The 25554-nt window shown below is 53.5% G+C and overlaps 1 protein-coding gene across 1 annotated transcript; it reads right to left on the bottom strand.

The window, feature by feature from the left end:
• Positions 1–1345: 1345 nt before the first annotated feature.
• On the bottom strand, positions 1346–12341 carry SARM1 (sterile alpha and TIR motif containing 1). Its single transcript, XM_063295173.1, has 9 exons — positions 11742–12341; positions 7561–8179; positions 6744–6956; positions 6194–6285; positions 4807–5042; positions 4125–4227; positions 3491–3680; positions 3198–3319; positions 1346–2919 (listed from the first exon to the last, which is right to left on the bottom strand). Exons 1-9 carry the CDS (start codon positions 12173–12175, stop codon positions 2790–2792), a joined length of 2139 nt encoding a protein of 712 aa, XP_063151243.1. The 5' UTR covers positions 12176–12341; the 3' UTR covers positions 1346–2789.
• Between the last annotated feature and the right edge of the window lie 13213 nt (positions 12342–25554).

Here is a 25554-nt window from a genome sequence, read left to right as displayed (position 1 = left end):
CTGGCCTGTGGGTGTGGGGCTTTCAGAAAACCAGCTTGCATAATCAGAACACTCTTGGGGGGTGCAGGGAAGGCAGATGGAGGTGGCATAGCACTCGGCCCAAATTTTGTTCTGTCCCACATCTGGGCTGCCCAACTCCCCTTTCCCCAAAGTAGTGTGTCTGTGTGCGCGCACACACACACACCTTGGAGTCAGTTTTGACTCCTGGCAACCACCTGGACTAGCCCCTGAAGTTTTCTTGGCAAGGTTTTTCAGAAGTGGTTTGCCCTTGCCTGCTTCACAGGGCTGGGACTGAGAGAGGGACTGGCCCAGGGTCACCCAAGCTGGCTTCCATGCCTAAGGCAGGACTAGAACTCACCGTCTCCCAGCTTCTAGCCTGGTAATTTAACCGCTTCAATAGCTGGCTTGGTTTTCAAAGTAGGAAGGAGGTTTCTTGTCCCCTCCACCACCTGGCCCAGAACGGGAGCCATCTGGGAGCAGCCTTTGCATCCCTCAGCAGGTGCTGCCGGGTGACCTAAGCAGGCCGGAGGCTCTGGCTAGCCCCACATTGCTCAGGGATGCCACTTGAGCATCAGGCTGCAGCATTCTGGGAGCATTCTCTGCAAGGATCCCACTTGAGCATTCTGGGGGATGCAGTCGATGGCCCCCGCCCCCAGCCCCCTTCCTCTCCTCCAGCCAGGCTGTTTCACGGAGCTTCCCACTGGATTGGAAACCCAAGTCCTGCATACAGCGGCATCTCCCTGCACCCCCATTAAAGCCGCAGTCGGTGTCCGGATGCTTCTTTACCTGCCTGAGAGTTCAAGTGGCACCGCAGGGACGGTTCCCCAGCTTCAGAATGCAGATGCACCATGGATTTGCGGGAGGGCTTTTGGATTGCTCCGAGCTTCCATTTTCTGATTATCCCTGGGGGAGGATCCCTTTCCTGCGGTTGCCAGGTGCCGGGCTGGGCCCTGCCTTCAACCACCGCGGCCTCAAGGTTTGCTGCGCTGCCTGCACTGGGGGCTCAGTGGGACCTCACTGCAGGGGCACCAGGCGGGGAGGAAAAGCCGCGCTGGGGTGCTCCCGTTCGCCCAACTCTGGGAAAGGCGGCGCGGCTATCATGGGGGTGAAACCCTGGTGCTTCTGCCTCGCCCCTCCCTTGCCCCGCAGCCCTGGCCCCACAGGGTGGAAGGGGGCAGTGAGCCCGCCAGGGTTGGGGTCTTCCAGTAGTTCTGGAATTGCCCCCCACCCCCTGCCTCACGGATCCAGGATGATAGATTGGAAAACAAGAAGAGGGGCCACGTGGGGGAGATGGGCGGTGCTAAAAATCCGGTAGGTAGGTAGGTAGATAATTGCAGCGATCGCCTTTTGTCAGTTCTATAAAAGCCTTTACTTTGTTTTCACTGTACATGGAAGAGAGATCCGAGCAGGGCTCCAGTGTGCACCCCGCCCTCCTGTGCGAGGGCTCCCCTTCTTGAGCACGAGGCCCTGTGCCATCTCTCCTGGCATTCACTTTCAGAGGCTTCCTTGGCTGTGAGAAACATTATCAAGAGGGTCCATCTCCCTGCGACCGGCAGGAACTGAGCAAGTGGGTCGGGGGCAGGGATGCAGCAGGTGCGGGCAGTGGCATCACTGGGTGGGCGCGTTGGGCGTTCTTCAAGGAGGTGCTGTGAGGCCTCAGTCCCTTCCATCCCAGCAGCCCCCTGAGTCGCTCCCAAGCCAAAACAGCAGGAAGGAGGAGGGGCCTTCCCTCACTCGAGGGCAGCTGGCTGTGCCACAGAAACTACAGGGCCGTGGCATGGAGACCACCTCCAGACATCCCATCCAAAGGAACGTGTGATTCCCAGTGCCTCTGGAAGCTGCAAAACCACCTCCTGACTGGGGAGGGCCCATGGGGGGCTGCTGGGAGAAGCAGCCGTGATGGGGGGAGGACAAGGCCTTCCTTGGCCCCTGGGCAGACATTCTTCCTGCAAACCTACTAACTGCCCGCCAGCTATAGAAAAGCCTCACTGAAGCCCTGAGCCTCCATTTCAGGGACCACACATGGCACCCCTGGAACATGGCCAGGCCAAGAGGGGTGGAAGTGGAGGCAGCGGCAGCAGCAACTTCCCTGGCTGGGCCCCAGCTAGACTGCTTCCAGAGGAGGGGGCAGCAGCCACGCCCCACCTCCCCAGAGCAACCAGACCTGAATGTGTGGGGTGCACCAAGTGGGGGGCTGACCTCTTGGACGTGCCGGGCTGGCGCAGGAAAAGGCTGCTGTGGGGAGCCCGAAGGAGGGCCCTCGCAAGCACAGGCAAGGCAACTGGCAGTGGGGAAGGCTAGGCCTCCGGGAACTTGCCGGCAAGGGCCTCCTTTATTTAATCATTAATCAAACGTATAGGGCCGCCCATCTCACAGGAAGAGACTCTGGGCAGTGTACAATAACAATCCTTTGCTGCTGCTCCAGAGCTGACCCCTGGAGGGCGGTGCCCCCCACCTCACAAGTCCCCCACTCATTGCCACAATTGCCTGGAAGATTCCCCTTTTGGGGGCCCAGACCCCCATCCCTGCCCCAAAGCCCTGCAGCCTCCCCGGTGGGGAGATCCGGCATTGGTGGCTGAATCTGCCAAGGGCCCTGGAGAGAAGCAGGGTGATCTGACCCCGAAAGGATCGCCTGGGAGCCCAGCAGCAGCGTGCGAGACTGAGGCGGGCGGGGGGGGGCTAGGCTCCCCCTTCAGCACTGACCGCGGAGGGCACGGGTGGGAGAGGTAGCAGATCCCGCCGGGTGGGGAGGGGCAGGAGAAGGCAGGCCCAGCCCGGCCCCCCGGCTCCTAGCTCTGCCCCAGAGGAGGGCTGCATTCCAGGCTGTTGTCCGAGCCGGCGGGGGAGTCCTGGGAGGAGCGCCCCTGCAGGAAGCGGATGAGCTTCTCAATGGTGGCTTCCTGATACTCGTGGGACCACCTGGGGGGGATGGGAAACAAGGATGGCAGGTGAGGCAGGGGCAGGAATCTAACCAGGCTGTTGAGGTTGAGTTGCTCAACCAGGTGCAGTCTAGCGGCTCCATTTGCACCACCTGCTGAGGGTTACGCTTTGGGTTTGCATGATCCCAGCTCTTGGGGGGACCCGCCAAGTGCTGTGCAAAGCCAGAGGATGGCCGTTCAATGGCCAGTTCTGCACCGAGTAGCCTACTGGGGTGTGGAAGGCCTTGCCCCCTCCACCGCCGCCAGTCCCCCACTCACTTGATCCCGTTGAATTTCAGGATGGCTCTCATGTCCTCGGGAAGCTCCTCCGGGTTAGGCCATTCAAAGTGGTCTGTCACCGGGATGACATTTTTCCTGCAGCTGAGGGCAGTTGCTATTTCCTGCAAAAACAGCCCTTTCAAGTGAATTCCCAGATGCCCCCCTTCCCCCGGGCAGCAGCTGGGCTCCTGATCGCCTCGCATGGCTTTGGCGCGCCTGCCCTCATCCCCCCGGCCCACCACCAGACATCCTTCCCAGCCTGCTGCTTCAGGGGATACCCCCCCCCCGCTCACCTTGTGCACCCAGTCCTTGCACCCCTCGTCCCCCATGCAGCGGTCCAGGGCCTGGAAGGAGAGGACCAGCACAAAGTTCCGGGCCTTCATCACACTCTGGGTCAGCTTGTCCTCAAACTTCCCAGCCTCCAATTTCTCCACGTCGAGGAAGACGCTGAATCCGTGGAGCTGGAGGTGGACCTTGAGGAGGCTGCAGGAGGGAACAGTGGGGGGGGGGCATTTTAGGGACACCCTCTGCCCTGCTGTTCCCTCGGTAGCTCCAACCCCACCTTTTCGGCCCTAGAAGGCCACGCTTGCCCTTAGCCGACCTGATGGGTTTGCAGCAAAGACGGTTGATCTAAAACTTGCGGAGGGCCATGAGTCTGCAAGGACGCGTCTGTCCCCGTCACAGGGCTGCTTTTGTGCTGATTCTCATAAGGGGCAAAGGCTTCTAGGAAGAAAGGGTGACCAAGGGCCACCCGAGTGCCTGGCATCTGCTGCAACCATGCTGTGCCTGGAAGGCTGCCTTTGGACACTCGCCCGCCTTACGAGATACTTCTGGGTGGGTGGGGGTGGGTGGTGGGCCGACCTCATCTTTCAGAGAGTGGCACTGTGTGCGGGGGTAGGGGTACCACCCCAGGCAGCCCCCATGCACCTGGCCAGCTGGGATCCTGTCCGCCGCCGGTAGCTGATGAAAACGTCCGTCCCCTCCAAGGTGGATTTCCCGCCACTGCACGGCAAGGGGGAGTGAAGCATCTCTGGGAGGAGAGAGGAGAGAACTGGACTGGGCCCTTTTGGCCCCCCAGAAAGGCCACCTGGGTTCACAGCAGACATCGGCCTGAGTTGGCCAGAGACCGTGCGGGGGCACCCGCACCAATGCCAAGCAGGATCGGGGACATTTGGCTGGAACGTGCGTTCAACAGATCACGTGCGCCCCAGGAATCCACTGGGCGGGGGGAGGGCTCAACTGGGATTCCTCCTCCGGCAACAGGCTGGACTCAGAGACCTCCCAGGCCCCCTCCAACTCTGGGATCTGAGACTGGGGAAGGGGCAGATGTGCTTCCGCCCCTCTGAGGCAAAGGAAGAGCCTGCTCAGCAGCCAGCCAGGCCTGGAAGCCAGGGGTCGATGTGCCCTGCTCGGCTGCTGCTTGGCTGCCCCACCCCAACACACCTGGAGCAGTGCCTGTCTTGGGAGAGGCCAAAGCAGCCCCACGAATCTGGGCCCACCGGGTGTGCCTCGGGTGGCAACCTCCAAGTCCGGGTAATTGGAGTGGGGGTAGGGCGGGCTCGGGTGGCTGTGGGAGGCCCTCCCTGCTGGCCATGGGCTTGCCCCGTACCCCGTGCAGCAGAGTGGATGCGGGCACGGTGGAAGCCCACGCCAATCCGGCAGTCCTCCTCCAGCTGCTGCTCCGTGACGCGGTGGAGGAAGTTCCGGTCGATGCCACGGGTCACCAGGCTATAGGTGTACTGGCGGAACCTGGGGTCCACACTGCCCAGCCAGTCGGCCAGGTTGCTGCGGTCGCAGGTTGAGTAGTCGGCATAGGTCTTGAGCTCTGTCAGCTCCCGAAAGAACCTGCAGGAGCAGTGGGGGGGCGGGGGTCAGAGGAGCGCAAGCGTGTGGGGAGGGGCAAAGGAAGCAAAAGGCGGGCGGGGGTCCGCCCTGCAGGAACAGCACTGGTCGCCCGATTCTGCTCTTGCAGGACCAGGATGTCCGAGGGGAGGCAGGCGCGTCCTGAGTCACTCATCAAGGCTACCTGGGGGCAGGAGAGGGCTGCCAGCCCCACGAGGTAGACCAGATCAGGAAACCGACTCTGCAGGGAGATGCGAAACTGACTTTATTGAGAGGGGCTGCAGAGAGAGAATCTTGCGAGTCTGCCTGCGACCTCCCTCCCTCCCTCCCTCCCTCCTCTACCCCAGGGCAGGGTTTCTCAAGGCCACTTGAAGATGGCTGGCTGGGGAATTCTGGGAGTCGAAGTCCACCCATCATAAAGTGGCCAAGGTTGAGAAACACTGGCCCGGGGAGTCGGGGAGAGCCAGTGTGAGCCTTTATCTAACGCTTCCCCTCCTTCCTGGGCTTCAGCCGTGCTTCTGCCCCTCTTGTGGCCTTAATGGCCTCTGGTCATCGCTTGCCTCCCTGCACCAGCCCACTAGTTTGGATGGACAGCAGTTGGGAGCAACCACCACTGGACCCGGCACTGCCCAGGCTTGCGACCCAGGAATCCTCAGGCGTCTCCTTGGCACTCCAGGAACAGCGTGGTTGAGACCCGACAGGCTGCCTTCTGGCCACTCAGGCCCAGGGCAGCAGGAAAACTGCAGGCTCCCTTGCTAGAATGCTGGGCCAGGCCCTTAAGGCGCCCAATCCTCTGCGCTTCTCATCACACACAGGCAGCTCCTGGGTGGCCTGCAGAGCCTGTTGCCAGAGGTCTGCAAAAAGCTGCAGTTTCCCCTTTATTTTTTAATAGCCACCAGGCAAAGCAAAGCAGAGCTTCTGGGCAAGAGGCACCCTCCAAAAGGAAGCAGGACCAGGATGAGAAGTGGATGCTGTTAATTTAAATGCATTAATATTTATTAAATTAATTCCTTAATCATCTCTTCCTCCTCCTTCCACATTTCCAGTTTGGGAGCAGCTTCGCAGAAACCTGAGAAAATCTGCGGGGAGATCCGAATTCAAGGTATCAGATGGAGACGGGAGCTCCCCCCACCAGCAGGCTCTGGCCCTCTTACCGCTTGCGGGTGATGCTGGAGCTCATGCCCAGGTCTGCCAGCAAATCTTCCTCAGTCAACCTTAACAGCAGGTCTCCATCCACCTGGTGTTCCTGCAGAGGCAAGACATCCAAACATAATTTTGTTCTTTTGACTGCGTTGTCCAGTGCTTCTATTCACCAATGTATTTATTTAATTAATAACTTTATGTGGCCACGCATGGAACTAGTCCAGATGGCAAACAAACAAAAGTGCAATTATTAAAATCAATTAAAAAGGCAAAAAAATAAGTTGAGGCCCCCACAGAGTCTCAATCCTCACGTATCCCACCCCACCCCACCCCACCAGAGCTCCATTGGCATCCTGGCTCCACCGCCTTCTCTAGATTCACATAACAGGAGCTGGAGCTGGAAGTCCACGCTGGGCGGTTGCCAACGGCCCTCTCACCCAGCCTCCCCACCCGTCCTCAGGAGTCTGCCCATCACTCCAGTGTGGCTTCCTGCCCACTGCCCTTCCCTGCCCACCCCTTGGGTGTCTTCGAGGCCCTTCTCCCACCCCCATGGCCTCCTACCAGGAAGCGGGGGCAGTACTTGGTGAAGCCAATCTGCTGCAGCCACTTCTGCACCTCGAGGGGCTTCCAGTTGGGCACGGTCGGTAGCAGTCGCCGGGGCACCTCCTCCCCCATGGTGCAAAGCGCCCTCTTGGCGAGCATGGAGGTGGTGCCGTTGGCTGAGTAGCAGACAATCCTCTTCAGGCTCTGGATGGCCCCGATCTCTGCAAAAATCTATGGCACGCAACGGAGCACACGGTCACCTCTCACAGGAAAGCGTGGGGCGGCTGGCCCGAAGGCGCCCACCCCGGTGGATGGGTTTCAATCCCAAAGAGCCAGCTGTGCCATCGTAAGCAAGCTGGGAACTACGGCAGCTGCAGTTGTGGGCGCCACATTGGGGAAGACAAGAAATTGGCTACGCTCGGACTCCTCCGGGGCAGACCCTGCTAAGGGGAGAGTCCTGAACCTGGACTAATCCAGACGCCCCCCCTGTACCTCCCGCCTCTGAGTCTCCGAGCCAGGAACTCAGGGGCAGCCTCCTCTGAGGCATCTGGTGGCTCTGGCCCCCTCACCTCCCAGGGTTTGGGGGCTGGCGGTGGGGGTGAAGGAAGAGGCACAAGGCTGATCCACGCTCTTGGCACCGCAGGGCTCCTCTGCTCCAGCCAGAGGCCGGGCCGTCCCTTGCTGAACTGGGCATTTCAACCTGTGCTCGGCTCTGAGCAGCCTAAGGGGGTAGTGCCGCTCTGGCTGGCAGGAAGGCTTCTCCTGCTCCAAGCCCTGAATGGAGGGCACCCGGCCTGTCAGCACAACCCCCCTGCCCTCCCTCTGCCCCGCACACCTTTGTCTTCTTCTGCCTCGCTTTTATGGCGGCCTCCACACAGAAGTAGAAGGCCGCCATGCACTGGGCCTCCAGGCGGGAACTGTCAAGCAGAGGCACCAGGCACTGCAGGTCGTCCGCCGTCCGTCCCTGGCTGTTGTCGCTGCTGCCCAGCAAGGTGTGGGCGAAGCAGCCCGGGTCGAGGGTGGCAACGAAGGGCTCCACCAGGGCCAACGTGCCCGAGTGCTCCACCTCCTTCTCAATCTCCTTGTTGGTGGCCAGCACCGCGATGGCCAGGCAGGCCTGGAACTGGACGAGGTCATCTGCCTTGGAGAAGGCCAGCGGGAAGAGCCACTCGGCAGCCTTCTTCTCCACCATCAGCCGCTGGTTGGCCTGCCCACCGTACACAGCGCAGTTGGCCAAGGCCGTGGCACAGTGGCGTAACACCACCAGATCATTCCAGCGGCACCAGTAGAGGACAGCGTCGAGGCCCCCGTTGGAGATCAGCTGGAAGCAGGTCTCCTCCGAGTGCTTGAACATGTGCTCCAAGATGCCCGAGATGCTCTGAGCCAGAGGCAGACTCTCCCGCTCCTTGGCCAGGTTCAGGATCACCCCCAGTCCGATCCGAGCCACGCGGTTCCTGCCGGGCAAGCAGAGGGTGGGTTAGCAGTGGCACCAAAGCTGGGGGCCAAGGAAGCTGCAGAAGGCCTGGTAGACCGATGGCATCTGCTTGGGCTCACAAAACCCAAATGGCTCCACCTGGAGGCCTCAAGTCCACCCCATTCCAGTTGTGCCCATTTTATTTTATTTTATTTTATTTTATTATTTTCTATCCTGCCACAGCACACCAATGGCTTGTATCCAGTTTGCAGCCAAGTATCATCCCATGATCTTTTTTGCAGTCCCCTGTCCCATGCCACGCACCTGATGTTTGTTTCCTAAGTGAAGAACCTGTCTCCAGCCTATCACAATAATTCTGAATTTATTTCTGCCTTCCAGGGCATTAGCTCTCCCACCTAACCTTCTCTTACTTGCAAACTTCATCTAAGGCACTGCCTCCAGCCCTTTCATGAAAACGATTAAGAGGGGGCAGGACCAAGCCTCGGGGGGTGGGGGGAAGCTTCTCTCCCACTTGATGAAGAAGCACAGATGGACGATTTTCAAGCCAGCTACGCGTCCCCTGGGGCCCCTGTGATCCATGGTTAACTAGCTTGCTAATCCTGACCTCTCGGGCGATTCTGTCAACTGCTTTCCTGAAGTCAAGAGAAACTGCTTACTTACATTTCTAGGAGTATTCATTTGCCACCACCTACATGGGCTTTATGCAGCATTCCCACAAGCTATTAAAGGAAGGCATCTGACCAAAACACCAGACACGGCTTGTTTGGATCCGCGCTGCCTTCCTGTAATTGCCAGACTTCTTCCAAGCAGGTTGCAGATCAAACTCATCAAGATCTGCTCTGAAATCCTCCTCAGGACCATGGTCAAACTGTCTGGCCTGTAGCTGGCTGAACTTCCGTTTGGGAAGGTAGGACAACCATTTCCCCGTTTCTCCCTGGCGGCTGCCTCCAGTGTCATGCCAGCCAGCCACTGGGCATTGCCCCCCCCGCCCCAACTGCCCAAGGTCTCCCGCCAGCTGAGCTCAACTCCTGGTGACTCAACTCTAAGATGGGGCGGTTGACACAGCCGTCCTCCCGGCTTTATCCGTTTCTACATTTTAGATTCTACGGAGACTCAAGCAGGCGCCACTTCCCAGGTGTCAGCATAATCAAGCGCTCCCCACACATCACAATAAAACCAGATTTTATTTTGAAAAAAAAAAGCAGCACATCTCACCCAGAAATTGCCTGTGACCACTCCCCACATTTATGGCTGCTATTGCAGGACCTCCTCCCCTACAAAGGCTTCCACCCTTTGCCCCCACCAGAAATCAGAAGGTGGGGGACTGTCTCTAAGCACTCAGCACCCATTCTGGAAGGATGGATGGCACAGGTCCACCCACTTAGCAGCTGACTGGCTGGCTGGCACAGCCTGTCTCCCTTATGCCTGGGTAGGGAGGGGGCCCAAGGCAGCCAAAATCTCGAGGGGACACTGCAGATTAGGTCACTTTCTTTCCAGGCTCCCCAGGAGAGACTCACAGATGCATTCACTTTGTGGACCTTGATCAGCCTTCTCCAAGGCCGGGGGGGGGGGCGGCAGGGGGTGAACAGCTGCAGCCAGAGGACCCCTGGAACCAAGGAGATGCCTGCTTTTGTCCCAGACTCAGCTTTTTCAGAGAAACAGAGGTGCCCCCATCATTTCCTGGCCAGGCTAACGGGGGCCAAACACGTTTTCCCAGTTAGGTCCCTTCACCGTCCCCCCAGAGAGGGGACAGTGGTCCCTGAGACAAAAGCACCAGCCCAGGGTACAAGCCAATCCCCCGGCTGTCCCTGCTGGAAACTGCCTCGCAGCCAGGGGGCCTGTGCTTAGCTGGCTCCAGTGGCGCTCACAGGAAAGAGCTCCCTTCCTTCTGGCTCCCTCCAGCGCTAACACCCCCTCCATAGGAGTGAACAAAGCATCAGAAAAGGGGTGCAGCGAGGAAAGGCAGGGTGCCCCCAGTTTATTTTGTACCTTCCTTCCTTGTACTTTGCAACAACTCACTTCTCCGGGCAATCAATTAAAAGAGGTCAGCAGCATAAAAATCCACCCAGGCAACAGTTCAATACAGTACACAAGCAAGCAGCAAGCAGCATTCGGCACAACCATGCCAGGGACCCAAACGACCCAGGCTGCCTACCAGGCTAGCTGCCCCCGGGAAGGACAGGCGGTTGAGCAGAAGGAAGGAGCCGGTCAGCCCAGGAGCGGGGGAGCAGGAGGCTGATGGGCAGGCTGTCCTACAAGCAGCCACATGCCACCTGCAAAACTGACTCCCAAACATGCTCCCCCCTCTCTGGCTTGGCCAGCTGCCCAGATGTTAGGATGGCAAGACTCCCAGTCCCCAGCCCACGTGACCAACAAAACTGGAGTAATGGAGGAAATTGCTCTGCATCTTCCACTTAAGAGTTCTACTCCCGCCTTGGGCATGCAAGCCGGCTGGGTGACCTTGGGCCAGTCCCTCTCTCTCAGCCCAACCCACCTCACAGAGTTGTTGTTGTGGGGAAAATAGGAGGAAAAAGGAGTAATAGGTATGTTTGCCGCCTTGAGTTATTTATAAAAATAATAAAGGCAAGACAAAAAATAAATAAAAATAAATAAAATAAATAAAATGCTGCCTAACAATTATCTTGAGCCAACCCAGGCCCAGCCTCCTTTTCCCACCAGGGTGGCCTTCCCTCCTCAAGAGGGCTGGGAGGACGCAGGGAAACCAAAGTGGGCGCCCTGCTCTCTGGGTGAGTCACTGCTCTGCCTCCGTTCTTATTCAGCCTGATGGGAGGGGAGGGATTTTCAGGCCAGGCCAGGCTCCAGCGCTCTGGACACAAAGGTGCAGAAGCATCACCTGCTGGCAGAAACGCCAGGCCGGGAGCCAAGACCTGCGCAGAGAGAAGTAGAGGCGTTTTGCACCCTAAAAAGAGCAGGTGGGTCTGGCAAAAGAGTGACCTCATCATGTGCCTCCCCTTTTAAGGCAGAGAAGAAAAGCCTGTTACTCAGTTATCAGCGTTTCTCAAGCTTGGCCACTTCAAGTAGTGTGGACTTCAACCCCCAAAATTCTGGGAGTTGAAGTCCCCACATCTTCAAGCGGCCAAGCTCGAGAAACGCTGCTCTACGTGGTTCTGGGAAACGCGCAGAAGGCAGCCGCTTGCAAAGGGAGGCCCTCTTTCCACGCGTGCTCCTCGGAACGCAACCCCTCCCCCCAAGTTGCAATCCCGCCGCAAGCCCCGCACAAGCCCCGCCGCCTCCTTTCAGGCCACCAGCCTTCTCTCAGGGGGATGCAGGGGGCTGGCAACCAGCAGCTGATCCTGGCTGTGCGCCCCCATCCACCGCCAGCGGCCCCGGGGTGAGGTTGAGGCTCGGTGCGCCCGTTACTCGGCAGAGCTCCGCCAGAGGCAGCGTCGGCGGCCCGCCGGCGGGCGCTCCGCTCCTCGAAGGGAGCAGGGCCAGTGCTCCGCCGGCGCCCCCAGGAGTGTGCGCCGGGAGGGCACCGGGGCCCTCCAGGCGCAGCTCCGCGCTCCGAGCCGGCGAGAGCTTCCGGGGACCAGCCGCACGGGAGAGGCGCGCGCGCTCACCTGTTCTCGGCCACGAGGACCTGCTCCAGCAGCTGCGCCGCGCGGCTCTTGGTCTCCGCCTCGCCGCCCTGCAGCAGGGCCAGCAGCAGGTCCAGCCCGCCCTCCAGCCGCAGGGCGTCGCACAGCCCCTTGGCCACCTCGCGGCCCACGGCCGGCATCTGCCAGGCCTCCTCCACCAGCGCCAGGATCTCGGCCAGCCTGGCCCGCAGGTCGTGGGGGCCGGCCGCCTGCTTGGCGGCCGACACGGCCTGGTGCAGCTCGGGCAGGATCCGCTCCAGCGCGGCCTGGATGTCCGACCCCAGGCCGGGCGAGACCTCGCGGCCGCCGACGCCCAGCCGCTCCACCCACCAGCCCGCGCCGCCCGCCGGCCCCTCCGGGTTGGGCATGGCCAGGCGGCAGAGCTCGTAGGCCGACACGAGCAGACTGAGCACCATGGGGCGCGGCGGGGCTCCTACAGCCGGGTCGTGCCGACCGGTACGGGGCGGGGATGCCGGGAGCGCAGCCGGGCCCCGGCCGCCGGGCTCCTCCTGCCTGCGCCTCGGGATGCGGAGGACGCCGGCGGGGCCGGCGCTGCCCGCCCAGCCATCCCGCTGCCGCCGCCGCCGCGCGTCCCTCCCGTGACGTCACCGACGGCCCTCCCCGGGCGCGTGCCCGCGAACGAGAGCGCGCTCCACTCACACCCAGCAGTGCCCGGCAGATGGGGGCGCAGCCCTCCGGCTCGGATGGAGCGCAAGCAGAAGCGCCCGCCGGGCGGCTGGTAGCCGGCATCCGCCGCCGCCGCCGCCATGGCGCGGAAGAGAGTCAGCGGGAGCCCCTCCGCCGTCCGCCCCTCAAACCCCCCGCTAATGCGCCGCCCGGGACGGGCAGCAGCGCCTCTCCCCCCGCCCCCCGTGGCGGTGAATCGCACAGGTCGGGAGGCGGGACGCAGCTCGCCCCTTCCCAGCGCCCCTTCCCCACCGGGCAAAGCGCTTAGCAGAGGGGAGATCCAGCGCGGCGGGGCGAGCAGCATCCCGAGTTTGCTTTTACGTTTCCTTCATCGAGGCGGTTGCTCGTACATTTTCTGCGGCGTAAGGGCGAAAAGCTGCTAAAAGCCTCGCGGTGCCTGCCTGCTTGCCCCTTCGGAAGGGGGGTCTCTCTCCCAAGGCTCCGGGGCGGGGCGCCGCCTTTACAGCCTCCCTAAATGTGAACAGGTTGGGGCCACCACGAGGGGGGGACAGGGTGCAGCTGTGGGGGGGCTGCAACTGAGACAGCTTCCCCTCCACCCAAGCCCCAGCCGGCAGGTTCCACAGGAGGCGTTGCTCTGAGGGCAACCAGGAGCTGGTGGGATGGGGAGCCGGTGGCCCACCAGACCCAGCACTGTGGGCATGCTCGCCCTCCATGAGGCAGTGTCATCCGGTGGGCCTCCCAGCGGTGGCGCCTGTGCTAGGGAGCAGCCTCCCCCTGGAGATATGGATGGCCCTAAGACCTGGCTCTTCCCCCAGGAATTGCCCCCCCACCCCCGCACCCCCCACCCTGTTAACAGGCTGGAGCACTGGCGCGCGCACGCGCACTTGCGTGTGTGTAGGGAATTGCGGGTTTAGGGGGGCCTCAGCTTGGGTTTTGCTTTGCCTTTTAATGGGTTGAGTATGTTTTATGATGGTAACCGGGACACCAGGGAGGCTGGGACCATATAACGGAAGAGGAGATGCTTGGCAGAAGTGGGATAAACCTTGCTCTGCCTGCAAGGGGGGCGGGTCCCTGAAGTCCCCGGGGCCAAGCTCGGCTTGAGGGAAGGCTGACCTACTCCCAGCAAGTGGCAGCACCCAGGGGCCCTGACGGATACCCCCAAGCCAGAGCAGGCTCGCCTCTGACAGTAGTTAGATAGAAGACCCCCAGGAAACCTCAGGCAGGAAGAGCCCCCCCCCCCTGGAAGAGCCCCGGAAGCAGACCACAGGGAGGGGTCCCTGAAGCGCCCAGGGTCCAGACCCTCTGCAGCCTAAGGCAGGGTTTCACAACCCTAGCAACTTTAAGGTGTGTAGACTTCTGGGAAATTCTGGGAGTTGAACTCCACGTCTTAAAGTTGCCGAGGCCGAGAAACCCTGGCCTAAGGACTCAACAGAGGTGTTTCTGTGGGTCACAGCCCACCCCACCCCGGATGCATTTGGAAGCCGCAGCTGCAGAGCTGGCTGCGCCTGGCTGTAGCGTAATAGTTCCTCTGCCGTAGGTGAACCGTGAGCCTGCCGGGGGCCAGGAAGAGGGCGCCCTTTCCAGCACCCCGTGTGGGGCAGATTGATCTTTTGATTAGAGGTTTTACCCTCAGGCCGATCTGGGTAGGAATGATATTTGTCAACCCAGATTTCTGTCCTGCTTCGGATGACCTTCCTGCCCTCTGTTACATATTAAACCGATTGCAAAGGAGGAATCCCACCCGGTCCAAGAAAGGGCCCGATAGTCTAGATGCAAACAGGGGGAAAGAAAACAAGCAGGGAGGGAGAGACGGCGTCCTAATCTCCCTAGCAAGAAGAAAGCGAGTGCTGGGAAGTTTCAGCCCCGTCCTGATGCAGTGTCCTGGGCAAGATTCAAAATGAAGAGATCAGCGTCTAGAAAAAAACACACTGATTACGAGGGTTTTTTCAAGAATTAGTCCTGCCAGACCAGTTGCCTCTTTTTTGGACCAAGCCCCTCATTTGTTACAGGCAGTCTTCGACTTATGACCACAATTGGGACTGGAAAACCCATCATTAAGCTGTGTGGTTAAGGGAGGCATCACGTGACCGCACCCAATTTTATGAGCTTTTTTGCCACAGTCAGTAAGCAAATCTGGTTTCCCCATTGAATCTGCTTGTCAGAAGCCTGCTGGGAAGGTCGCAAACGGCAATCAGGTGACCCCGGGACACTCAACCATCGTAAATACATGCCAGTTGCCAAGCGCCCAAATTTGGATCACGTGACCACAGGGATGCTGCAGTGGTCGTGTGAGGACCAGTCGTAAGTTACTTTTTTCAGCACCATCATAACTTCGGACAGTCGCTTAACAAATGGTCGTAAGTCAAGGACTACCTGTAGTTTTGGGAGAAAAGGCTGAAATCTCTGCAGGACTGCCCTGCAGAAGATGGAGCAGGCTTATTCTCTGCTCTCGCAAAAGGGAACTCAATGCATGGCAAATTCAGGAAAGCTGCTGCGGAGAATGTTGGATACGGTGAGTGTGAGAGAATCGGAGCAGAATGGAGAGAAGCCAGGATCATGATACTGAGCGCTGAGCAGTTTGCTGAAGGAGGACGTATTAACAGGGAAGGCAGGTTTCAAAAGGGGAGGTTTACTGGGACCCACAATACAGGATCCCGAAAAAGTTTAGCTCTGAGGACATCCCAGTTTTCTTTCCTTTCAAAGTCAGTGGAAAGACTTTTCTTCCAACCACTATGACGTTGCTCTAAAACTGTGCTTTTGAGATACAGCGATGCAATATTTAACCTAACAGGACAAGGGCTGTTAGATTAAGGCATAAAAATGAACATATGAGGTAGACCTCCATGCTAGCTTCAAAAACAACGGCAATAACCACCTTATTGCTTAAAATCAGCCCTCACGAGTTGATAATATTTTAAATGATCACCCTATTTTGCAGGGCACTTCAAAGGACTAAACTGCCCCTTTAAAAGAAAATTTTCTGGAGTCTGTTTTGGAAGAGATGTGGTTTAAAATTTGACCCATTTGGTTGGAGGGAGCCTTGGCCCATTTTCGAAACCACAGTGATGGGCACTCTGGCCTTCATTGCCACGAGACCAGGCTGATTCCATCAGCTTCCCCAGAGATGAGTAAGAGTCTGCAGGGATGGGGGCCGGGCGGGGGGGAGAGAGGGGGGACATGTTCAAGGCAGGAGCTGGACAGGGCAACTGGTTCATATTAATCAGTAACTGTGCAGGTCTGATCCAGGAGAAGATCCAGGGAGCAAATTCCATTGTGCACTGTTTGCAGATGGGGGGTGGGGACAGAGGGGGCAGCCTGCACAGAAAGTGAATCATCTGCACACCCTTTCACTGCAGGGCTGAGGCTCCCAGCAGAGAAGCACCCCCCCCCCATCTGTGCCCATCTCCTTAGGCTGGGAACTGCTGCCCAGAGGCCAGCTGTGATGGGGCCCCACCTCTGAAATAGGAGGACCCTATTTCAGCCAGAGAGCACCAAGCTTCACTGGGTCAGCATGCCTCTGAAGTGTGTGGAGGGCCCTTTATGCTTAATGACAGCCCCTGCATATCTTTCATCCCTGTTTTAATGTACACAAACATTAACATTCTGAAAAATAATAAGAAGAAATGGCATGGCTATTCAACACCAATGGGCTACTCCATCTTAACCTGTATACTCATAGCACACAATACAGCCAATTTGTTGACATTTAAATCAATGTAGCTTTTAAAGGGAAAAGCAAGTGGGTGTTTAAAGATACAGGCTGACTTAAGTCGATCACATTTTTCAGTAGCCCTCCAGTTATGGACAGAACGCATCTTCAGGAACAGCGAGGGTGCCTCTCTGGGCAATGATAAAAGTGACACCCAGCAAGTATCCTTAAAATACCAGTGTTTCTGCAATTGTAAGGATAAGTGATCTCCATTTCCCTTGAAAACACACACGCACACAAATAAAATAGCACCTGCCCAAACTCATTGAGCTGTCTGAAACAAAATTTGTATACTTTATAACTACAACATCACATCCAATGAATTCATGCTGCTAACCAATCAGATGGACAACACCGAAATCAGATTGACTACATCCTTTGCAGCCAAAGGTGGCGGACATCTATACAGTCGGTAAAAACAAGACCTGGAGCTGACTGTAGTTCAGATCACGAACTTCTTCTTGCACAATTTAGGATCAGACTAAAGAGATTAGGGAAGACCCACAGATCAGCTAGATATGAGCTCACTAATATTCCTAAGGAATAAGCAGTGGAGGTGAAGAATTGATTTAAGGGACTGGACTTAGTAGATAGGGTCCCAGAAGAACTCTGGACAGAAGTTGGCAGCATTGTTCAGGAGGCGGCAACAAAATACATCCCAAAGAGAAAACTAAGAAGGAAAAAAGGCTGTCTGCTGAGACGCTAGAAGTAGCCCAAGAAAGAAGGAGAGACAAAGGCAACAGTGATAGGGGGAGATATGTTGGCAGATGCTGGGAAAGCCTTTAGCCCAGGAGAGGTCAAAAAAGTCACACACCAAGCATTTCTATAAAAATAATTTATTTACAGAAAGCAAAAACAAAAGCAAAACATTTAAAGGACTTAGCTCCCTTTGGAGCAAGCCTTGCTGAGCTACATTTCCAGCAGAGAGAAAAAGAAGAAGTGAGAAGACAAGTCCGGGCAGCTCCTCCCCTCCCCCCAGGCTATTTGCATGAAGCACGTGAGAGGAGACAATCTAATACAACCCCTTCACCTGGCCAAAATGATTAGGCACAATAGCAGTCTTAATCTGTTAGTAGGAAAACCTCAACACTCCCCTTTTTACACTACAGATTAAGATGCATAACCAATCTTCTCTGACACCTTTATATGTCTTTCCATTCACATTACTTTACCATTATCTCCCCTTTGGTTCAACAGAAAGCTACCATTCTTCTTCCTGTGTTTTTCCAAACCTAGGTTATTATAATTCCAAGGCTTCTTAATATGAAATGGCTTTTTATGCAGGCTTCAAAATCAAGCCTTTGTTTTTCTGTTGATGTGAACAGCAGCAAATCATCAACATAAATGCACAGATACATACAGCCTTGTTTGTCCTTCTTCATATATACACAGGGATCTGCTTTTCCTTTTTCAAAACCAAAATTCTGCAGTTTTTCATCTACTTTTTGGTTCCAGGATCTAGCAGCTTGTTTTAACCCATAGATTGACTTCTGCAGTTCACAGACTAGATTCTCCCCTTTTTCATAGCCAGGGGGTTGCTGCATGTATAATCTGTGGTCTAAATCACCATAGAGAAATGCAGTTTGAATGTCATAGTGGTTAACTGACATTCCCTTGAGTGCAGCAACTTTTAACAGTAATCTAATTGATTCACCTTTAGTAACTGGTGCAAAAGTCTTGTCAAAGTCTAAATCTTTCCTTTGAGTGAACCCTTTTGCAACCAACCTTGCTTTATATTTTTGGATTTTGCCATCAGCATCCCTTTTCAGTTTGAAAACCCACCTACAACCCAGACAGCGTTCATTGGGAGGTAGATTTACCAGTTTCCATGTTTTATTTTCTTTCAAGGATGCTAATTCCTGTTGCATGGCAGAATGCCAATTTTGTGCAATCTCTGGTGGTAAAGCATTCACTTGTTCTAAAGACTCAGGTTCTGTGAATATGTGAAAAGCCTTTACTGTTTCAGCCTGAAAACGTGATGGAGGAACGCCTTTATTGCTCCTCTGAGATCTGCGAGGTAATACAGGGCTTAAATTTTGACTCCTATCATTTTCCTGAGAAGCATCTATCTCATCAGACAGATCTTCAGTTTGCTTTTCTGGTTTAATGTCCTCATCAGGCAAAAGATCACCATCAGCAAGTCCTTGCTGTTCTCTTGTGGTGGTCAGTTCAACTGGAGAGCTAGAATTTAATCTCCCCCAGTTTTGTTCAGCAAAAGAAGCGCTTTTGCTAATTATTAATTTCTCTCCCATTATGAACCTGTAGCTCCTCTGGCTTTGTTCATAGCCAACAAAGATGGCTTTCTTTGTTGTGGGGCCTCCTTTCCTTCTCTGCTGTTTTGGAATGTGAACCCATGCAGTGCTACCAAACACTCTAAGATGGCTTACCTTTGGTTTCACACCATAAAACAAATGGAATGGAGTGTCCTGAATCATAGAGTTATACAACCTGTTCTGAACATAACAAGCAGTCGATAAAGCTTCTCCCCAGAACTTAAAACATAAGCGTGAATCTTTTAACATGCATTCCATCGCATTTTGCAAGGTTCTGCCCTTTCTTTCAGCAACACCATTTTGCTGTGGGGTGTACGGGTTAGAAAGAATTTGTTCTATCCCTTTTTCCACTAGGAACCTTCTGAATTTGTGAGAAAGGTATTCTCCTCCTCTATCACATTGGAGTGCAGATACAGGCCTAGGGAATTTTCCATTTGCCCATGTCACAAAACTTTTAAATTTCTCAAATGCCTCATCTTTATGTTTTAAGATGTAGATAAATGTGTATCTTGAGAAATCATCAATGATGGTCATTGCATACCTTGCTTGTCCAAGACTTGGAGCAAAAGGACCAATAATGTCAGAGTGTACAATTTCCAAAGGTCTAGTTGTAACTCTGTCACAGGAGCTTTTAGTGTTTTGCATTCTTTGCAAACTACACAGTCTAAGTATTTATCACAGGGTTTTATCTTTAGGTCAGCACACAGCTGTGGCATTTGTGCTATATACTTGAAATTAGCATGACCAAATCTCCTGTGCATCAGGTGTACACATTGGTCATGATATGGAGTGTTGCCAACTGCAGCCTTGCAGCTTGGCTTCCTTGCATTTTGCACAAGGTACAAGGAGTCTTTTAACATACCAGTAGCACACAATTTCCCATTTTTACGTATCTCACAACCATTTTTCTTAAATGTTATGATATACCCTGTTGCAGCCAATTGTGCCACAGATAAAAGGTTTGATTGTAAATTTGGCACATACAACACACCTTTTACAGTTTCTCCTAAGCAGGATAAATACAAGTCACCTTGTCCCATAATTTTGGTCACAGACCCATCAGCCAAAGATACACTTTGTCTTTCAGTTTTAGACAGTGACACAAAAGAGCTTTTACAATTACATAAATGACAACTGGCCCCAGAATCTAACACCCATACATCAGAATTACCCTTCTCAGCAACCTGTGCAATCTGGGTTGTCTGAAGAGCCTTCTTCTGTGTTGCCCTTGTGTTCTTCTGCTCTGTCTTTCTACCCTTGGGTCTCATGGCACAGTCTCTTTGCAAATGTCCAGCTGAACCACAAGTGAAGCATCGCTGGCTGGCTAGTGCTGTGGCCTCAGGTTCCTTTCCCTTCTTTTCCCTCATTTTCTGGTCTTGCAGCTTTCCAGAAGAGATGGGGGGGGATCTTTCCTCTCTCTTCTCCCATTCAGCGAGTAAGCGCTGTGTAACATACGACGGGGTGAGGTCTGCTTCAGGCATAGCCTCCAGGGTACAAATCAGCATGTCCCACGTTTCATTTAGTGAGGACAGGAGGATATAGGATTTTGTGAGAGGTGTAAATTCCATTCCTCTCTCCTGCAACTCAACAAACAGCTGCTGAATAAAATGCAGGTGCTCAGGAAGGCTATCTCCTTCTGCAAGGTAGGTTCTGTACAGCTTTTTCGTTAGAGTAACTTTACTCCCTGCTGTTGCCTTTACATATAAGTTTCTCAAAGCGTCCCAAAGTTGCTTTGCAGACTGCATGCCTCGCACGTGGACTAGCTGATTGTCCTCAACTCCCAAGATAATGGTGGCTCTAGCCCGCTCATCCTGTCTCAGCCATTCAGCACTGGGATTTTGGGGGGTTTGCTCACCAATTTGCAGCCAAAGATTCTCTCTGCGAAGATACATCTCCATCTTCAGGGCCCAATTCAAATAGTTGGTCTCTGATAGGCGCTCCAGAGGCATCGCTGAGGGCTGGGAGGTAGCCATGGCTTCTTCCTTCTTTTGCAAGTCACCTCAGCTAGCTTCTAAGTCCTGCAGACCGGCAGTTGCTGGAAAATCTCCAGGTGGCTCCAAAGAAAATCTTCACAGGTCTTTGCTACCTGCCTTTAAATTGTGCATGAGGTGTGGAGTTGATCTCTCTTTTCTCTCTGGGTTTTACTGCGTTGTTTACTGGGCCCATAACCTGTTGGCAGATGCTGGGAAAGCCTTTAGCCCAGGAGAGGTCAAAAAAGTCACACACCAAGCATTTCTATAAAAATAATTTATTTACAGAAAGCAAAAACAAAAGCAAAACATTTAAAGGACTTAGCTCCCTTTGGAGCAAGCCTTGCTGAGCTACATTTCCAGCAGAGAGAAAAAGAAGAAGTGAGAAGACAAGTCCGGGCAGATCCTCCCCTCCCCCCAGGCTATTTGCATGAAGCACGTGAGAGGAGACAATCTAATACAACCCCTTCACCTGGCCAAAATGCTTTGATACAATAGCAGTCTTAATCTATTAGTAGGAAAACCTCAACAAGATATGCCCAATTAAATGCAAAATTCCAGAGGTTAGCCAGAAGAGATAAGGAATTACTTTTAAACAAGCAATGCACGGAAGTGGAAGAAGACAATAGAATAGGAAGGACAAGAGACCTCTTCCAGAAAATTAGAAACATTGGAGGTAAATTCCAGGCAAAAATGGGCATGATCAAAAACAAAGATGGCAAGGACCTAACAGAAGAAGAAGAGATCAAGAAAAGGTGGCAAGAATATACAGAAGACCTGTATAGGAAGGATAACAATATTGGGGATAGCTTTGACGGTGCGGTCAGTGAGCTAGAGCCAGACATCCTGAAGAGTGAGGTTGAGTGGGCCTTAAGAAGCATTGCTAATAACAAGGCAGCAGGAGATGACGGCGTCCCAGCTGAACTGTTCAAAATCTTGAGAGATGATGCTGTCAAGGTAATGCATGCTATATGCCAGCAAATTTGGAAAACACAGGAATGGCCATCAGATTGGAAAAAATCAACTTACATCCCCATACCAAAAAAGGGGAACACTAAAGAATGTTCAAACTATCGAACAGTGGCACTCATTTCACATGCCAGTAAGGTAATGCTCAAGATCCTGCAAGGTAGAATTCAGCAATTCATGGAGCGAGAATTGCCAGGGAGTTTCAGAAAACTAGGGACCAAATTTCGAGATCTGGACGCCGGTTGTCCTTACGATGCCGGGGTTCCTTCGTGGTCTCTGCAACAGGGAAAGTGCAACACGATTGTCAGCCCTGCAGTGGGTGATTAAAGCAGCGGAGGAGGATGGAGGGTGAGGCTCACCAGGCATGGCGAGGGAGCACACTGCTTTATACAGGTCGTCCTCATTTAGTGACCACAAGTGGGACAGGCAGCTCTGTCATTAAGCAGTCACTAAGTGGGAAATCATGTGACTGTGCCTGTGCTTTCCTTTCCCCACTCTCCTGCCCTTTGGAACGCTCACCCCGGCACCAAATAATTAGCAAGAAGGAATTAAGGTTTATATTTACATCCTGTCATGAGTGAGGATGGCGAGCAGGGGGCTCCCATCCAGGCTGTAAAGCGCACGCGTAGCACTGAGGAATTAGGTGGCCATTCAAAGAGACACAGATCGGGCCCGCCTTAGCCTTTGGGGTTTATATGTCTGGGTTTTTCCCACGCTTCTTCAGTTTGTTAGGATTCTCTGTTATGTAGCAGTAATAGAACACTAGAGACCTGTTCCTTGTCTCAGCGTGGTTCCTGGCTGTTAGGACACATCCACTGGAGAGGAAGGGATTACAGGAGAGTAAGCAGGCACACAAAATACACCAGGCTCAGTGTGCCACCGCATTCCTTTCAATGTGTATTCCCCATTGTGTGCCTGCTTACTCTCCTGTAATCCCTTCCTCTCCAATCTCTCTGCTCTGCAAGTGGGGAGGAAGATAAACCACAGGTCAGGCACAGAACAACGTATACTGACTGTAATGGTCATCATGTAACTGGGGGACCCTGCGAAGGTCATAAATACGAACACTGGTCATAAAGTTATATTTTCAGCACCATTGTAATTTTGAACAGTCACTGAGCAAAGCAGTCAGTAAGTGAGGTCTATCTGTAATGGCTTTTGATAGATTCAAGGCATGACATGGCTTCAGTGATAACAAGAGGTAGGAGAGATGCAACCATAGGAAATTGTTGTTTTCTAAAAGTAAATATATATATACACGCATACACACACACTATATATATACATACATATACACATATATTAACTGAAACAAAAAAACAGAAAATCAAAGATAAACAAGACATAAAGTTATGAAGAAAGAAAAAGCCCACTTTTGTGTAACTAAAGCTTCTGAAACCACCAATTTAATTGTTTCACCTCTCTTCCCTTATTTTTTTTTATTAAATTTAGATAGCTCCCCATCTCATACTCATTTCACATGCCAGTAAGGTAATGCTCAAGATCCTGCAAGGTAGACTTCAGCAATTCATGGAGCGAGAATTGCCAGATGGACAAGCTGGGTTTAGAAAAGGCAGAGGAACTAGGGACCAAATTGCCAATATCCGCTGGATAATGGAAAAAGCCAGGGAGTTTCAGAAAAACATCTATTTCTGTTTTATTGACTATTCTAAAGCCTTCTAAAGGGATGCGGTGGCGCTGCGGGTTAAATTGCTGAGCTGCCGACCGGAAGGTCGGCGGTTCGAAACCGCGCGGCGGGGTGAGCTCCCATTGCTAGTCCCAGCTCCTGCTCATCTAGCAGTTCGAAAACATGCAAATGTGAGTAGATCAATAGGTACCGCTTCGGTGGGAAGGTAACGGCGGTCCGTGTCGTCATGCTGGCCACATGACCCGGAAGTGTCTACGGACAACGCCGGCTCTAAGGCTTAGAAACGGAGATGAGCACCGCCCCCTAGAGTTGGACACGACTGGACTTTATGTCAAGGGAAACCTTTACCTTTAGCTTTTAAAGCCTTTGACTGCGTGGACCATAACAAATTGTGGCAAGTTCTTAGTGGTATGGGGTTACCAAGTCATCTTGTCTGCCTCCTGAAGAATCTGCATAACGACCAAGTAGCAACAGTAAGAACAGACCACGGAACAACGGACTGGTTTAAGATTGGGAAAGGAGTACGGCAGGGCTGTATACTCTCACCCTACCTATTCAACTTGTACGCAGAACACATCATGCGACATGCTGGGCTTGAGGAATCCAAGGCTGGAGTTAAAATCACTGGAAGAAACATTAACAATCTCAGATATGCAGATGATACCACTTTGATGGCTGAAAGCGAAGAGGAACTGAGGAGCCTTATGATGAAGGTGAAAGAAGAAAGCGCAAAAGCTGGCTTGCAGCTAAACCTCAAAAAAACCAAGATTATGGCAACCAGCTTGATTGATAACTGGCAAATAGAGGGAGAAAATGTGTTGTTGTTTATTCGTTCAGTCGCTTCCGACTCTTTGTGACTTCATGGACCAGCCCACGCCAGAGCTTCCTATCGGTCGTCAACACCCCCAGCTCCCCCAGGGACGAGTCCGTCACCTCTAGAATATCATCCATCCACCTTGCCCTTGGTCGGCCACTCTTCCTTTTGCCCTCCACTCTCCCCAGCATCAGCATCTTCTCCAGGGTGTCCTGTCTTCTCATTGTGTGGCCAAAGTATTTCAGTTTTGCCTTGAATAACATTCCCTCAAGTGAGCAGTCTGGCTTTATTTCCTGGAGTACGGACTGGTTTGATCTTCTGGCAGTCCAAGGCACTCTCAGAATTTTCCTCCAACACCACAGTTCAAAAGCATCGATCTTCCTTCTCTCAGCCTTCCTTATGGTCCAGCTCTCGCAGCCATATGTTACTACGGGGAACACCATTGCTTTAACTATGCGGGCCTTTGTTGTCAGTGTGATGTCTCTGCTCTTGACTATTTTATCGAGATTTGTCACTGCTCTTCTCCCAAGGATTAAGCGTCTTCTGATTTCCTGACTGCAGTCAGCATCTGCAGTAATCTTTGCACCTAGAAATACAAAGTCTTTCACTGCTTCTACGTTTTCTCCCTCCATTTGCCAGTTATCAATCAAGCTGGTTGCCATAATCTTGGTTTTTTTGAGGTTTAGTTGCAAGCCAGCTTTTGCACTTTCTTCTTTCACCTTCATCATAAGACTCCTCAGTTCCTCTTCGCTTTCAGCCATCAAAGTGGTATCATCTGCATATCTGAGATTGTTAATGTTTCTTCCAGCAATTTTAACTCCAGCCTTGGATTCCTCAAGCCCAGTATGTCGCATGATGTGTTCTGCGTACAAGTTGAATAGGTAGGGTGAGAGTATACAGCCCTGCTGTACTCCTTTCCCAATCTTAAACCAGTCCGTTGTTCCGTGGTCTGTTCTTACTGTTGCTACTTGGTCGTTATACAGATTCTTCAGGAGGCAGACAAGATGACTTGGTATCCCCATACCGCTAAGGACTTGCCACAATTTGTTATGGTCCACACAGTCAAAGGCTTTAGAATAGTCAATAAAACAGAAATAGATGTTTTTCTGAAACTCCCTGGCTTTTTCCATTATCCAGCGGATATTGGCAATTTGGTCCCTAGTTCCTCTGCCTTTTCTAAACCCAGCTTGTCCATCTGGCAATTCTCGCTCCATGAATTGCTGAAGTCTACCTTGCAGGATCTTGAGCATTACCTTACTGGCATGTGAAATGAGTGCCACTGTTCGATAGTTTGAACATTCTTTAGTGTTTCCCTTTTTTGGTATGGGGATATAAGTTGATTTTTTCCAATCTGATGGCTATTCCTGTGTTTTCCAAATTTGCTGGCATATAGCATGCATTACCTTGACAGCGGTGGCGCTGCGGGTTAAACCGCTGAGCTGTCGATCGGAAGGTCGGCGGTTCGAAACCGCGCGGCGGGGTGAGCTCCCGTTGCTCGTCCCAGCTCCTGCACACCAAGCAGTTCAAAAACATGCAAATGTGAGTAGATTAATTGGTACCGCTTCGGCGGGAAGGTAACGGCGTTCCGTGAGTCATGCTGGCCACATGACCCGGAAGTGTCCTATGGACAACGCCGGCTCCAAGGCTTTGAAACGGAGATGAGCACCGCCCCCTAGAGTCGGACACGACTGGACTTTACGTCAAGGGAAACCTTTACCTTTACCTACCTTGACAGCATCATCTCTCAAGATTTTGAACAGTTCA

The sequence above is a fragment of the Candoia aspera genome, chromosome 1 (assembly GCF_035149785.1).
Source record: "Candoia aspera isolate rCanAsp1 chromosome 1, rCanAsp1.hap2, whole genome shotgun sequence".
In the NCBI taxonomy this organism is placed as follows: Eukaryota; Metazoa; Chordata; class Lepidosauria; order Squamata; family Boidae; genus Candoia; species Candoia aspera.
The sequence above is the reverse complement of the archived record's forward strand: the minus strand, read 5'-3'. Positions and strand labels throughout refer to the sequence as shown.

What these genes read in the sequence shown, in the direction of transcription:
- SARM1 (XM_063295173.1), bottom strand. Translation starts at nt 12,175, where the DNA reads ATGGTGCTCAGTCTGCTCGTGTCGGCCTACGAGCTCTGCCGCCTGGCC. An exon ending in TCCAGCATCACCCGCAAGCG is followed by an intron (nt 5,043 to 6,193) that starts GTAAGAGGGCCA and finishes CTGCTCCTGCAG; the next exon opens with GTTCTTTCGGGAGCTGACAG. An exon ending in CATCCACTCTGCTGCACGGG is followed by an intron (nt 4,228 to 4,806) that starts GTACGGGGCAAG and finishes CTCTCCTCCCAG; the next exon opens with AGATGCTTCACTCCCCCTTG.